Below are 16595 nucleotides of genomic sequence, written 5' to 3' on the forward strand. Positions count from 1 at the left end.
TGGGAAGCCCTGCAGCATGAGACAAGTGCAATAGCACTCTCTCCCCCACTTGTGTTCCCCAGCAACCGGCATTCAGTGGCAGCATTCCGCCTTTGATACTGGAGGCAGAATATACTGTTGTCATTCTCAGCAGCCATTGACAATCCGTGTTGCTTCATGCGTAACAAAAATTCGCTGGATGTTTTCTTGGCAGATCTGCCAGGCTCACAAAGAGGGAAGCTTCACCAGGGAGGCCAAATACAGGAGCCCAAGTTCACAAGTCACAGAATTCACACAGATTTTGTGTGAGCATCGAAGGGGAAAGTGGGGAGCAAACACAACAACAACATTAATAATAATAAAAATAATAGTAATTATAATTATACCCCACCTATCTGGCTAGGTTTCCCCAGCCACTCTGGGTGGCTTACAGCATATATAAAAACATAGTAAAATATCAAGCATTTAACCCCCCCCCATTTACTCATTTTATAACACAAATAAAAAACACAGACAGAAAAGACAAACAAATTATTGTCATATCCTTATTTTTCTAAACATTGTTAAGTTGGTTTCCCCAAGTCCCACCTATCTGATTTTCATTTTACTTCATCTTTAGCAGTTTACATATATCATAATTTCTAGCCATCTTTTTTTTAAAAAAAGCATACTTAAAATAACTTCACATTTTATCACTTACAAATAATACTATTTTAAAATACCCTATCTTCTACTTCTAACCCTACAGCCTATATCCACTTCCAAAGCTATTGTAAGGTTTAAATATTAACATATTTTTTCAAACATTCCTCAAACTTCTTCCAGTCTTCTTCCACCATCTCTTCTCTCTGGTCTCGGAGTCTCCCGGTCAGTTCCCAATACAAACTTCCCAATACAACGTCAGTAGGGCCCCCAATTCCATGTAAGCAGCACCTAAAAGTGCTTCTGAAAAGACTTTAGAACAGCAACATGCTCCCTGCGCATGGGCTTACAGTTTAATAGTCACAATGCAAATGAAAAAGGGGATGGAAGAGGAAAACCAGCAAATCCAGGCACTGAATATTCATCTAACACTGAACTGTATTTCTGTCTCTGATAGGGCTGGCTCTTTCAATAGGGACAGCACCGATACTCCTTCTGGAGCAACATACAGTGTTCCCACCCACTTTGACAGTGATGCTGGCTCAAAAAGGTACATAGGAAAAAGCAAAATTGGCATTTTAGCTATATTGTCATCAGCCTTCTTCCCAGAAGGTCAGAATCAGGTTTCGAGTATCTTAGGTAAAGAGTCCAATTTTAGGGAAATATTCCATATTCCCCCCTTTATGTGGGGGACATCACATAATCTTGGAGGAATTGGCTATCATAATTAGGAATGGGGTTGGGAATTCAATTCAGTGTGCTTTAAAAAGCAAGCCAACCAAATCTGCACTTCCCAAACCAGGGCTGCATTTCCCATCTTCCTGATAATTTCTGCATTTTGTGTGATCTTTCACATGACATAAAAGCCACTTGTGGAAATCTAGCAGAATCCATGGTGAAATTTAGTGCTCATATCTGTGTTAATTTCCTACAGGAAAAGAAATCTATTTGCTACCTGCTAACCTGGAAAATTACGGGGGTTTCCCCATGATTGTCATGGATTGTGTCGCCATCTGACAAAATTTGGGGGTGGTATTCTGGCATACAGCTATTTACTGCCATTTTCAAGGGTAAAATAATGGAGGAACAGATGCACGCAATGTGGTCTGCTATTGTGTCTTACCATGCCCGGTGGTGTGAATGAAATTTAGCAAGATATGTTAGTATATCAATTAAACAGCTGCTTCCTGTTTATGGATTGTTATCTACAGGGAGGCCTGCTTGGCACCAGCTTGTCCTTGTTTCAGTGCCCAGCAATTCTTCCCTCCCACCCTGTGCATTTGGACAGCACCAACGATTGGATGTTTTTACTCTGGCTGTGTCTTGAATATGCTTATGTATTTTTATCACTGCAATTTATTATTATTGCAAATTGCATTTGGGAGTTTTTTAGGGGAAGCGGTTATTTATAAATTCAAGAAGCCTAACCTCAGCTGAAGCAATGCTCAAGGATGATGGGAATTGTAGTCCACCAGCATTTGGAGGGCTACTGGTTCCCCATCCCTGCACTGGAGGGTCCCTACAGACAGCTACTCAGACTTCCAGAAAATTAATCAGAGATATGTTGTCCTAAAGGTTTGTAAGCCATGCTAAGAATTAGTGTCATTGGTCCTGCAATAATTCATTGTGTTCACGTGGGTTAATTTAGGGTTGACATATGTCCGGATTTTCTCGGACATATCCAGAATACTGCAGTCAGCAGCAATGTCCGGGTGGAAATCAGCCAAATGCCCAGGAAAATCCAGACATATGGCAGCTCATACGTTCTGCATTTAAAGCACATGATCCTCCCCCTAAAGAGTCCTAGGGACCGTACCTTCCTCTTCATTGTGCTACAATTCCCAGCACCCTTAACAAACTACAGTTCCCTGGATTCTTTGTGAGAGCCATGTAGTTTAAATGTATGGTGTGCAGGTAGCCTTTGTCTAATGGGAGCAAGGAGCACCTTCTGGCAATTTCATGGATGGCAATAGTTTTAGGATGGACTGGAATTGGCAGCTTACCCAGTCCCAGGATGGGCGATGGTTGTGGCCTGTCACGGAGGGCCTCAAGTCCCAGGGAGCAATGCTGGGCGAGGTGGCTAGCAGTTGGGGAATCCCAAGGCTGGCTGCTAGGAGTGGCGGGTGTTCCTGCCATCTCGTTATTTGAATTCTGGCCCATCCGGGCAGGCTGAGTGGGCGGGGCTTGTAAGAGGACCAGAGTGGAGCAAGCTTCTCTCCCGTCTGCCCCTATCCTACAGAAATGCTGGCTGTGCCCACACTTGGGACTGCAGTCAGGTTAAGAACAACCCTCCCTCTCTCCACCCCATTTAGTGATGCTGTGGGTTTTGTATGCCAACTTTCCTTCCTTCCTTCCCAGGGCACCGCAATTACTGGCTTTCCTGTGGTTCAGTAATGGTTGCCATTTTCAGAGCTAGGAAGGAATTTGCCTGCAAACAGATTGGCCCTGTTTGCAGGTTTCGCCTTTCCCACAGCAATAGTTGCAACTTGGCTTGATAAGGCATTAGGTGGAATCCTAACATCAGGCCAGGGGTGAAGTGGTGCATCACCCCCTACCTCAAAACTGTGCGATCACAAAGTACCCCATTAAAGGAAGCTAGGTGGAAGTTTCTGTCCAAAAGCCAAGGCATGGGGCAGATGGGCCCTAGAGCTTCCTTCAGCGCCCTGGGATGGCCAGCCATGTAGACCTGCGTCTTGTGGAGAACTCATTAATCCCAGGCTCGACCCTGTCATGTGTCAGCCCTCTACCTGGAGGCTAAGATAATATACATCCAGTATCTAAGCCAAATCCTACCTACACCTGGAATCAATAAAGCCGTGGCCAATTTTAAATCCGAGAACATTGTCTTGTCCACTTTATTCACCTTCTAAGGCTAGGCCTTGCTCCCTGGGGAGGTGTCACTGCAAGTGGGTCCGCAACCGTCTCCTTTCTTCTTGCAGATCTTTCTCTGACTTTGAGAAGGCGGCTATGCAAGAGATGGCATATGAGAGTCCAAGTGACACAGAATACAAAAAGGTGGAAGCTCATCTGGCAAAGTAAGGAGGCAGACAACAGAAGGGTCCACCATTGCTACTTGATATGGCCAGGGCAAAAGTCAGATCAGCTGCTTTCTTTAAAACTTTTTACAGAAGCAGTGAGAGGAGGAGGACCCTGTCAAACCTTCCCTTTGTTGAAGATATTTTGCAGCTCCACTGCCTCTAGGATACCAATGGCATTTTTCACCTGTGCCTTTGTTCCTTAAAAGTAACTCTTGCTTCTGTAATCTATATATAAGTGGGTCCCTGCAGCACTATGTTGCGGTGTGGAGTGTTTGTCTCCAGAGTTCGAACCACAATGTTCCATTCCCTCTTCCACTTTATTTTCCACTTTTTTCTCTCCAAAACTGTCAATTACTATTCCATGCTTACTGAGCATGCTCAGTTTCCATTATTTATTTATACATAGGCTACAGCCCTAATCCCTGGCAAACAATAGCAGGGCTTGATTGAGTGGTACAGCCACAGCCCTGCCATGCACTAGGCAGAGCAGAAGGTGTGGTGGAGGGAGAGAGGAAGGAAGCCCCTTTGCTGCACGAGAACCTAGGATTGCAAAGCAAACCAAACCCAGATCAGGTGATGGCATGGCTCACGGCAGTTCAGGGGGCTGGATTGCTTTCCCATTTATTTCAGATACAGTGGTGCCTCGCAAGACAAAAATAATCCGTTCCGCGAGTCTCTTCATCTAGCGTTTTTTTTGTCTTGCGAAGCAACCCTATTAGCGGCTTAGCGGATTAGCGCTATTAGCGGCCTAGCGGCTTAGCGTCTATTAAAGGCTTAGCGGATTAGCGGCTAAAAGGCTATTAGCGGCTTAGCGGCTTAGAAAAAGGGGGGGGAGCAAAAAAAATCGCAAGACTCGCAAGAAGTTTTTGTCTTGCGAAGCAAGCCCATAGGGAAATTCATCTTGCGAAGCGCATCGAAAAACGGAAAACCTTTCGTCTAGCGGGTTTTTCGTCTTGCGAGGCATTCGTCTTGTGGGGCACCACTGTATTCCTTTTCCAGTCTTCATTGCCAGATTTACATTAAAATCAAATACACATTAAAACAAAGCAGGCAGGAAAATATACAAGCTATCACACAACCAGCAGAGATAAACTAGTGTGGCAGTCCTATGGGAAGCTTGCAAACAAGACCAGAACTCACCCCACCTGTGATTCGCAACAACTGGTATGAGAGGTATATTGCATCTGTATTCTTTTTTTAATGGACAAGATTTGCAAATATTACTGTCTTTCGTCGGTCAGATCTGGTTCATGGTCCAGTGAAAGCAGCCTTAGTACCGGCATCCAAGGCGAACTCCCGAGAGCTGCCAAAAGGGATGAGTCAGAGCTGGAAAGTGCAAGGTGAGTGCAGGGTTCAAGAGCTGTTCTTGCTGCGATGGAGTTTCACTATGTGAAAAGGACATGCCTTGCTCACAGAATGCTCTCGGGGGGTCCTCTCCCGGATGGAACTCAAGCAAGTAGCATCAGTTTCTTAACAGGAGCAAACTTCACTGGGTCTTCTGGAGTCTCCACCATTGCCTGCATATTTCCTCTGTTGCAGGGAAAATAAATGGGTCTTTCGGGCAGGGAAAGGAAGGAGGTATAATGGAGATCCTTCCCCCCTTTGTAATTAAATGTGAACTTGCAAAATTCACACTTCCCAAATCAATACACAAACCAAAGCCAAACTATCCTTCAAAACTTTGCACTTCTCTGAATTGTGTGATGCAGTTATCCCACCAAAGAACCCGTACACAAAAGTGTTTATTAATGAAAAGTGCATGGGGGGGATGCATATGCTTGTGAAAACAATGTGCATAGATGCATTCTCTTTGGGGGAAATAGCTTGCAAAAATGCATATACTAGGCAAAATCGCATACCAAAATTGTGCATATTAGAGGAGGTGCACACGACAATTATGAATTTTCATGCAGGCTGTAAAAATAAATAAATGCACAAATGTTTGCAGAAATGTGCCAAACTGAATTTAATATTTGGAAAAAACAGAAATGGAGAGAAATGGAAATGGACATATTTATCCTGTCTTAGAAGGGAGAAAGCTGTGGCAGTGCTTGCAGTTTTGAAGTGAACAGTACAGTGGCACCTTGGTTCTCAAACTTAATCCATTCTGGAAGTCCGTTCCAAAACCAAAGCGTTCCAAAACTAAGGCACGCTTTCCCATAGAAAGTAATGCAAAATGGATTAATCCATTCCAGACTTTTAAAAACAACCTCTAAAACAGCAATTTAACATGAATTTTACTATCTAACGAGACCATTGATCCATAAAATGAAAGCAATAAACAATGTACTGCAGACACACAATCAATCCATCAGTAGCTGAGCTGGGTTCCACACAGTCACAAAAACAAAACAAAAAGAGCCACAAAAACACAAAATAAATAGCAAAAACAAACAGATCTCAGCGTAACACTCAAAACGGAAGTGTGGCACTCAAAATAGGAGCGTGGCACTTAAAACAAGAAGTGTGACACTCAAAATGGAGCACGTTTGGCTTCCGAAAAAAGTTCACAAACCGGAACACTTACTTCCTGGTTTGTGGTGTTGGGTTCCAAGTTGTTTGAGTACCAAGGTGTTTGAGAACTAAGGTACCACTGCAAGCTGTATGCAAGGTCCCACTTGTTTCCAACTTGCTCACAAGGATTTGAGCAGGGGTTGTTTTTCTGGCCATCTCTGCCCAAATGCTCACAGCAATGGGAAGCTGGAAAGCATGGCTTGCGCACACATACATATGTTTATATCCCCTCTATTTCCCTGGCAGGTCCAGTTCTCTCTCTACAGAGAGTGGCGTTGCCACTCCGGAAAGCCAACAAGGAGAGCATGGGACAGATTCGGACACATCAGGGTAAGGAAACATGGAAGGCTGCAGTGTCTGCAGAGTTGTCCTTCCTCACTGATCTCATAGTTTCATGCTTGAGCTGTGGCCTGGGAAGATGCTGCATTAGCAGAGAGCCTGTAGCTCTCCAGATGTCAATGGACTCCAGTTCCCAACAGAAACATAGAGAGTCCCAGGTCTACCATAAACTGACTTAGGTAGCCTTCAGCAAGCTACTCTCTCTTTCTCTTTCAACCTTGGCATCCACATCTGCAACATAGGGAATAAGCATGCAAGGTGAGCCCTGTTAGATCAGGCCAAAGGCCCATCTAGTCTAGTTCTTACAGTGGCCAACCAGATGCCTGTGGGAATTCCGCAAGTGGGATATGAGTGCAACAGCTCTCTGCCCACCTGAGCTTCCCAGCAACTGGTATTCAGAGGAACAGTGGAGGGAGAACATCACCATGTGGCCAGCAGGTACAAATAATCTTAACCTCTTTTAAAACCATTGAGTATTATTTAGATTTCTACTACAGCAGGACTTACAGCAGGGAACCTATGACCTTCTAATTGTTAGATTACAGTTCCCATCACCCCTGGTCATTGGCCATGCTGACTGGGGCTGATGGAAGTTGGAATCCAGCAACACTTGGAGAGTCACAGGTTCCCCATCCCTGTTGTTAAAATATTATTCCCTCCCCCCACCAGTGCACTGTAGGGTTGCCATTTCCACCTCCCTGCCTCTTATCCTGTTCTTTAAGAGCATCCTGCCATGAGAAGACAAAGCAAACAAAACTCTTTCTCCATTGTTTTATTGTTCCACATGCACCTACTTGATTTCTATGTCTGAGGCTGCTGTGAAATGGACAAGAGTAGGGCAGGGGCCAAGCAATGGCAGGTAATGTGAGAGTCTCAGTTAGTTAGTAAATGTACATAATGGATTGTTGTTGCTGCTGCTGCTGCAAGCTTCTGATAGATTTTATCTCTCCACTTAAGAGGATGAATACTTTTTATAACTTAGCCCACAACACTTCCCTAGCTGTGCGTCCACAGAAGACAGCAAGCAGGAATTGCATGCTCAGTGCACACCCTCTCACAAGTTACGTCAGCATGCAAAAATGTGGTTTATGCTGACGGCATGTTAAATTTGATGGGTTATTTCACCACAAACAGGGAAATGCCACATGCTGAGTATAAGCAACAGGAAGAGGTAGTAGAGCATCTGCTTTGCATGCAGAAGGTTCCACCGCTCTAGCAGTGAAGAGAGATGTTTTCAGGGCCTTCTTGAAAGCCTGTGCCAAAGGGGGGGGGGATGCATAAGTCATTCAGAAGGGAGTTCCATGACTCTCTGTTGCACACATCAGCCTAATCAGCCATTCCAGTAGGCATACAAGTAGGACCTTCAGTGCAGATCTTAGTGTATGGGCAAGGTCATGATGGTTAGGACAGTGAAACAAATATTCACCTGCTATGACTTCAGTTCAGTTGCCTCTTGCCTTTTCCATGTTTGGCAAAAGAGAAAGCAGTTGCTTCACTTATTTCCCTTGTTATATGAAAGTTGCAAATCATTAATCTTCATCTTTCTAGATTCAGAATCTTGAATTCTTGAGTCCCTTCCCAAATATTCTGGCAGTTGATCTCATTTGTTCCTGTCTTGTGAATCCATTTAAATTTGTTTGTGTTATGAATTTTACACCTTTCTTAAAGCGGCAATCAAAACTGGGTGTAGTATTCGTCCTGTGGAACTGTGCTATCTGCACTCTAGTGCTTCCTGAGATGAAGTTTCTCTTGTTGCATTATTTTCTTCTGGCATATTTACATAGTTGGGCCTTCTCATTTTATATTACTTCTTTGCTGCCAATCATTTTTAAACCTAATCCTATTCTTCTTATTGTTTACAGTCCTCAGTCTTGTGGCACTAGCTAATTTGACAAACACGCTGACAGAAGAGGTTAATGAGAAATCGGAACATCACTTAATCTTAGACCGGCAATAAGCATATTGTGACCTATTGTGTGTTTTGTTAATCTGTTAGAAACCAAAACACAGGTCAGATTTTCAGTCAGAACAAGAGGAGGATATTAACTTCTTCATATGTTGTGTAGGACTGTGCCAAGGCCTTTATTTAGAATGTGAAATATCATGTTCATGGTGCATTATTTACCTTTCTACAGTCTTTTCATCTGTCTTCCACTGAGTTCTCCAAATAGATGCTGGTAACTCTGCAAGTTCCTCATCTAGTTCTTTCAGCATCCATGGGTATACCTTTGCATCCTGCTGATCTGAATTTATTTCAAATAGCCAAATATTCCAGAATGGCAATCTGGTTTAGAAAAAAACCAAAACATGTCTACTGAACAAACTTCATTAGATTTGATATTTTGGCTATTTGTTTTTATTCTCATTAAGCTTTCATCATTCTTTAGCTCCAAATCCAGCTAAAGTTAGTCCCAACAGTTCCGTTAAAAGAAAGGGGGATTCGTTGGGACTAATTTGTTCTATTTTTTCTATAGGATTTAGCTGATCTGGTGGCTTAAAAAAACGGTGGTGCAGTTTATCTTTCTGGCACTTTCCCTTATTTTTCAGACTGGTTAAAACTTCCTTCTTTATCACTTGGATGTGAGATCTATTGATTTCTGCTTTGGATTGCTGCCTTCTTTGTCCTTGACTCTTCCTCCTCCTCCTCAGCAATAAAATAGTTTGGAATTTTTGCAAACTATTTCACATTGTTAGCACCACCAGATGTTGTGGGCTTCCTTTTCCTCCAGCTGCTTTCCATCTGGATAAATTTATCCACCGTTATATGCCAGGACTTGCAAACCATCTTGCTGTCCCCTCAGCTTTGGACAGAGGAGACAACATTCTTTCTTGTAAATCAAACATGGTGCTGAGATTCTCCATGTTTTATGGATTAACTACTCCAATAGTTAATCATGGCAGATAGGCAACAGAGTCATCCTCTGAGAGATCTTGCTATGATGACAATTAGGATTTCTTTCAGTCTCTCCAGGGGGGTTACTTTGGGCATGTCAGAGACAAGTCATAGGATGCCAACCTATATGGACAACCCCAGTGTGTTGGAGAGAGGTCACAGGAGATCGTCATATCTGGATTGCCAACCCAACAATACCATCAGATCAGAAACTAGGCATGGGATGTCATCATATCTGAGCAACCAGCCATCCAATGCCAGAAAGTTGGAGATCAGTCATGAGATAACATCATACCTGAACAACCAAGCATTCAACAGTGGAAGGTAAAGAGGCTTTGAACAGTCCAAAAGACCTAAGGAAGAAATCCACAGAGAACAGTAGAGTGAAAGCTGTGTGGGAATTGGACCTGAGAATCTTATAACCTGGCTTAGATCAGTTGGGTTCTGGTCTGTATAGTAAAAAGGGTCTTCAGAAGTCAGTGGAAGCACTAACTTACGAATCATCACAACCAGATAACATGATAGCAAAGAGACAGGATATGCAAGTGATGGCTTGAGAATAGTAGGGAGGAAAAATCAGCTCAGTTGCCATGGATAGCATTATTGCAATAGGCATCACCATTATCCTAACCTTGCTGATCCCATGCTTGTGTGCAATCCTGTTCAACCCTCTGCGAGCAAAACAGTGGTTTAGCTGAACTTCTTCTTATCCCTGCAGTGTGCTTGTCCTGCAGAACATTTTGAAATATGTGGCTGACGTAGTTACTTCTCATGCCAGAATTCTATGTACCAATAGCAAACTCATTCTTCAAGTATCCATCTTTGTCCATCCAAAATGGTACAGTCTGTGTACAATAGCTCAGCTGGGTGAAGCCAATGGCCCATCTAGCACACTCTGGTCTCACACTGGCGCATCAGATGTCTGTGGCAAGCCCACAAGCAAGGCCTGAGGGCAGTAGCCCTTTGCTCTCCTGCAGTTTCCAGAAACGGGAACTCAGAAACACACTGCCTTTTGACAGTGGAAGCAGATAATAGCCACCAGAGTTAGTTCTAGGCTTGAGGGAACATCAAGGTTTATAGAAGTACAATAGATCCTCTAATGTAGGGGTGGGGTGATCCAAAATAGGTAAATGGGGACTTAGCATGTTCAGTGATCATGGAATACTGGCTGGTTTGTTAGGGGGAAATAATAGGAAATGGTGGGAATGGGAAGCATGGACATGGCTGGCTTCCAGGAGCATTATGCAGTGCCATATTTTGTTGGTGGTGACTATTATCAGAGAAACATGTTCAAGAACTGAGCTTAATGTGCTTTAGAAGCACAAAGCAAAAGGCAAAGTATATTTTACTGGAACAACTAAAGGTTAATCCAAAAGGAACAGGGGCATCTGCATAATGAATAAAAATGTATATGTATGGACTAAAACAAGGGCCTTAATTTCTTTAAAATGTAAGAATGGGTGTTTTTAATAATGCACATGTGCTTTGAAAGCTCTCTTTGGTTATTTAGAGACAACCCATAAAAGGCATCATCTCATTTGTTCTTACATTTCTTGCTGTTTTGCTAACACTGATATATCTGTTTCTTCCCAGTATGTCCTACTACCCCTTCAGAGATGGCCCAATAATTGGCTCCCCAAGGAGCCACAGGGTGCCTTTCTATAAGGACATCTGTGACACAGATATCAGAAGGTAAAGATGAGGTGGTTAAACAGGTTGTTATTCACCCATAACAACCTGCCAAAGCTTTAAATTTATGGTTGATGGCACAGATATTTGGCCCTAGTTTGTTCATAGTGCTGGGAACTGTATCTCCATGAGGTTCCCTGTATCTACAGTTCCCAGGATTCTTTGTGGGAAGCCATGTACTTTAATTTTATGTTGTGGAGGTGACTGGTGCTGATGTTTCTTGGACTCTCTACACCTAGCCCTTGTACCAAACATTCATTGATGGCTGCTCAGGCAATGAGGGGATACAGCAGGGATGCCACTCTGAATGTCTACCCTTCTCTAACACATGCCCCTGAGCTGACATCTAATTAGATGTGCTGCTTATCTAATTTCCTTTCCCTTGACAGGAATTCAGATGAGAGGGCTGCGGCAGCTTCCTCTCGGCTTAAGAATCCTTCAGCCTCTGGTTATGACTCAGACCCCACCACATCAAGGTAAAAAGTGGAGGTCAAGAGGAAGCTAGTTTTCATGGCTACTCACTCCCACAAGTCATTGTACACTGCCTGTGACATTAATACAGTGACAGAACTGCTTAGTGGTTCCCAGAATGTGGCCTTCATTTCGGCACTTCCAGAATCTCACCTTCATCTCTATGTTCTAAGGAGATCAGGATATTATACAAGTTCCCCTTTCTCCTAAACTGATTTGGCACTATAACTCTGTCAGGTAGATTAGACTGAGGACTCAGCTACTTTAGTAAAGATAAAGCGCTGTGGAGTCCCGTTTTTCACCTATGGGATTTCCCTGTATGAAGTCTACAATGTGTTTAACTGAATCACTTTTTTGATGTGTCTAGATCCAGCCTGAGAGAGGTCATGGCTAGCCCAGAGTCACCTGAGAAGGGCTCATGAGGAGGTTGCACTGGCTAGCTTCACCCTTCAAACAGCCCTCCACCAGCCATAATATGGCACTGTGGAGGAGTCCAGCATGCATGAGTCTATGTGGTGCAGAGGTTAGAGTACTGGACTGAGATCCGGGAGATCAGGGTTCAAATCCCTACTCACCCTTGAAACTCACTGGGTGGACTTCAGCCAGCCACATCCTCTCAACCTAACCTAGCTCACAGGGTTGTTGTGAAGATAAAATGGGGGAGAAACATGTATGCCACCTTGAGTTCCTTGGAGGAGAGGCAGGCTATAGGTTTAACAACAGTAATAATAATAATAATAATAATAGTAGTAGTAGTAGTAGTAGTAGTAGTAGTATTCATCGGTAGCCATATATGGCCCCTTTGCACTGCCACCAAACATACAGCAAGGCTGCTGCATGCATCATCAGCAAGGGCAGGCAAGGGTTATTCATTGCAACCTCATGTGCCCTTCACACATGCTTTCAGACCCCTCTAGTGACCTTCATGGCTAGCTAGGGATCTGAATGTGGCTGTTCCTGCTCCTTGTTTGGCACTCTCTAAACCAGTGGTGTCCAAACTTTTTTCAAAGAGGGCCAGATTTGATGAAGTGAAGTTGTTGGCCTTTTTTTTGGGATTGAAGTTGGAAGTTGTTGAGCTTTTTTTAGGATTTTACCCCAAGAAATACTACCACAGGGGCCGGATTAACGCAACCGGCAGGCTAGATCCAAAGTCACCAAAATGGACTTTGGACATGCCTGCTCGAAACACTATACATCACAGACTCTTATACTGTCTTATCTGAAGTAAACTTTGTTATTCTACTTCTACAAATATTTATATTCCACTTCCGCCTTGAGGTGGTTTACAGATGGAACCCGCCCCCCTGCTAAAACATAGAAAAAATTATCATTAAAAACAATTAAAAATGGATAGAAATAATATGATATAGATAGATAGATGATAGATAGACAGATGATTGATAGATAGATAGATGATAGATATAGATGATAGATTAGATAGATGATAGATAGATGATAGATTAGATAGATGATAGATTAGATAGATAGGTGATAGATATTGTTGTTTAGTCGTGTCCGACTCTTTGTGACCCCATGGACCAGAGCATGCCAGGCATGCGTAGATAGACAGATGATAGATAGACAGATGTATAAAACAACCTGTTCAAAATCTGTTTCTTGCCGTTTTTAGCAAAGGCCTTCTCTTCTTGAAGCAATCAGTCAACAGCACGGAGTTGTCATCCTCACCACGTTACAATAGGTAAGGGAACGAAATATGGAGTGGATGGGTGCATCTATGATTGCCTCTGCAGCATGTAAACCTATGTCATTTTTATGTATGGATAAATCTGTGTGTAAAACGTTTTGTTAGTTTGTCTTTGGCTACTTTGGCTCTGATGACCCAAAAAAATGGTCCCACACATGCAGAAGATGCCTCAGATAGCTCACCCAAATTTGATGATGTAGTAGATGAGAAAAGGCATGGATATAGGAGGGGATGAAGCAAAGAGTTGCTTTGGAGAGCTAGCATCTATGTGGGAAATCAGAAATATCTCTGACTTCCCTTGGATGTTTCCAAATTAGAGCCTGCCTTGGAATTACCATCCTTTGTTGACTCACTTTCAGCAGAGCATCTAGACAATATCATTGTTAGGCCATTGCAGACCAGTGCTTTCTGTATTGTTCACCAGTGCTTTTTCAGTTCTGATTTATGACATTTTATGTTTGGATGCAATAAGATGCAAGCCTTATTGCACTAACCCAGCCAGTGTCAACAGGAAAAGTTGCTATTGAGGCTTTAGGGGGCTCCTTTGCCTTTAATTAAAGGTTCCCGGTTTGCCAGTCTTTATCCTATTGATCCTGGCTGGGAGACTAGAAATGAATTACCCTTGAAAAGCTTCTCTTAATTGGCTCAGTGTCCTGTCCTACAGGGGGACAGCTTTAAATAATGACTTCCACTCTTGTTCCCTTTTCTTTTCTATTTAGTAAAATAGCAGGACACTGAAGAATTAAGAAAGGCTATTGCACAAGGCAGTTAGTAATCTTTCTGCTGTGGTCAACTGAGACTTTCCAACAGGAAACCTTTTTATTAATGTTAGAGGGACCTTTCACTGAAGGTGGCTATATTTGTGAGTAAACATTATAGAATAGCATTGTAATAAAGGTTGTGTGGGATATCCATTTTAATTCAAAATGGAAAAGCCTCCAGGACATTGGGTACTCCAGCATAAAAGCAACCTCTCTCAGTCTGCCATAATCTCTCAGTGTTGCTCCTTGCAATCTATAAATATTTGTGTATTTAAATGATCCTCCTTGTATGCAATATTTGATTGCAAAGTCACTTGAGTAACACAGATAGGGTCCAGAAAGAGAGAAAATCCTGATCACACTTTAATGAGGAAAACTGAACGAAAACAGGCTATACGTTAAGGAAAAAAGAACAGAGAGGTTTGTACATAGCAGGCAGACATTCAACCAAGCCTACAGAGGAAAAGCTCCCTCAGAACTACACAACCAATCAGGGCATGTGCTACCTCAGCAAATATCATGCCATTCTGCCTACTTGCTAAGTAACACCTCCACCTGTCCCCTTCTTGGCTAGATGACTTTAACACTAAAATAATTAACCCTTAAGTTGTACATGTAATGTTGTACATGTAATGATCTATTCTTACCTTCATCCCCCAGTCGCAGCCTGGCTGATTTGTCTGAACTGGAGAGGACAAGCTATAGCAGTGCCAGCTTTCTGAATAGCAGCCCCCCGAAAAGGTAGGACCGTTTGTCAACCTGGAAAGCTTCATTATAACAAATAATTACAATGTTCAAGAGATAATTCCTACAAAGGGACAACATTACATACTTTGGAACTAAGGGGCAATTTTAAAAAAAGTTTTTTATATAAGGAGCCTATTGGGTTGCTCACACAAAGTTATTTTCCTCTTTTTTCTCACGCATTTTTTTCTTCTTTCTTTCACTAGATTTAGATTTTTAAAAAACTTTTGCACAAAATTGGAAAAGCAGGAAATCTGGGGAAATGCAAGATGTTGTTTAGATGTAGAGGCTATAAATTCCATGGCCTTGTGTAGGGAAGGCAAGAAAAAATACAGCATTGTGGACAACTGAGCATCATATATCCTGATGTTTGTTTTTGTTCATTTAAATCAGTCAAGAGGAAGGCTTCAGTCAAGAGCAGTGCCACTTGATGGGCAAGTTGGTGGTGGTTAACCCATTCCCCTTATATGCATTCCTTAGTCCTCCTCCTCCTTTACTTCAGGCCAACTGAAGACATCTGCACTTATTGTGGCCGTGAGATCCGCAACTGTGCTAAGATAACCATTGAGAACCTCAGAATCTGCTGCCATGAGTACTGCTTCCGGGTAGGTCCCTCTTTTTGCCACAATTCATGCGTATGGATCTATATGGCAAGGGAGGAAATGGGGAGGTTATATCATTTGGGAACCACCTCATACTTATTAATTAGAAACCTTTGAAAACAATAGTATACAAGTATCAAGATGTCTTATTTCACCACACCAAGACCAGGCACAAAAGTAGGGTATTGGTTACACAATTTATTATCTGCTATGGGTCCCTGGGCTCTCTCAGTATCTGGTACAGTTTGGCAGCCCCAGACAGAAGAGAAGGACGAGGAAGGAGAAAGAGCAGCTGAAAGCTCGGCAACCGGGGTGGAGGAGAGAGAAGGGAAGACCTTCCTGTGTAAGATGGGGAAGCAGATCTTCTAGCTGTCTCCACCATCCCTCCTGCAGATGGTAATTCAAGGAAATTTAGCATTCGGTGTGTTTCAGAATCTTCACAAGCACCTGTTCTTTGTGTGGCTGTATAACTGATGTGCAATATTTGAAAATATTAACAAGCTTGCTGCCTGTCCAACCAAGATGTGTGAATAAATATCTTCTTTTGTATGCTGCCACCCTACCAGTGTGGGATTCTTCTGTATAGATCCTTCTTTTTTTTTGGTATATTTCAATTGCAGCTATTTCTTCTTTCTCTCTCCACAGTGTGGGATTTGTCACAAGCCAATGGGAGATCTCCTGGATAAAATCTTCATTCACCGGGACATTGTCCACTGTGATAAGTGCTACGAGAGGCTCTTCTAAGTGAGTGGGGCCTTTTCTCTGAAGCATTAAAATGGGATGGAGAGGTAGAGGACAGGAGGAGGGAAATACAGTAGTATAGTATACAGCATTGATCTTCAACCTTGGTTCCCTTGACAATGTTGGACTATAACTCCCATCATCCCTTTCCATTGGCTAATCTGGCTGGGGCCGATAGGAGTTGCAGCATCTGGAATGAGACCCATGGTTGAAAAAACACTGAGGCAGAGGCTAAATACCAAAACAGAAATATTGCTGATTATATCTACCTATCTATAACTTTTAACTAGTGCTGTACACACGTGGTCTATATAGGAATTTTCCACCCTATCTATAGGCTGAGTAATTTAGGGGACATTTCACTGAATTTCATTAGGGGAAGGAAAAATTGTCCAACGGTTTCTTTCCCTTCTCCTTTTTATTCAAAGTTTTTTTGAAATTTGCAGGGAGGATACATCCCACCCTGCAAAAAGAACC

General features: G+C 42.8%; 1 protein-coding gene across 8 annotated transcripts in view; it reads left to right on the top strand.

Annotated features, from left to right (window-relative positions):
* ZNF185 (zinc finger protein 185 with LIM domain) overlaps window positions 1–16595 on the top strand; it is a 64417-nt gene extending 47822 nt beyond the window's left edge. For 3 of the 8 annotated variants that reach the window (XM_083722160.1, XM_083722158.1, XM_083722159.1), the window contains exons 18-28: window positions 1079–1171; window positions 3561–3656; window positions 4901–4999; window positions 6420–6503; window positions 9475–9729; window positions 10999–11097; window positions 11484–11570; window positions 13196–13264; window positions 14692–14772; window positions 15278–15380; window positions 16023–16595. In XM_083722160.1, coding sequence (XP_083578286.1) covers window positions 1079–1171; window positions 3561–3656; window positions 4901–4999; window positions 6420–6503; window positions 9475–9729; window positions 10999–11097; window positions 11484–11570; window positions 13196–13264; window positions 14692–14772; window positions 15278–15380; window positions 16023–16121 — 1165 coding nt within the window. In that variant the 3' untranslated portion in view covers window positions 16122–16595. The remainder of the gene's footprint in view (window positions 1–1078; window positions 1172–3560; window positions 3657–4900; window positions 5000–6419; window positions 6504–9474; window positions 9730–10998; window positions 11098–11483; window positions 11571–13195; window positions 13265–14691; window positions 14773–15277; window positions 15381–16022) is intronic. The other 5 variants (XM_083722162.1, XM_083722161.1, XM_083722164.1 and 2 more) reach the window with 4 other exon arrangements.

This window comes from Podarcis gaigeae (assembly GCF_964106915.1).
Source record: "Podarcis gaigeae genome assembly, chromosome: Z".
NCBI lineage: Eukaryota > Metazoa > Chordata > Lepidosauria > Squamata > Lacertidae > Podarcis > Podarcis gaigeae.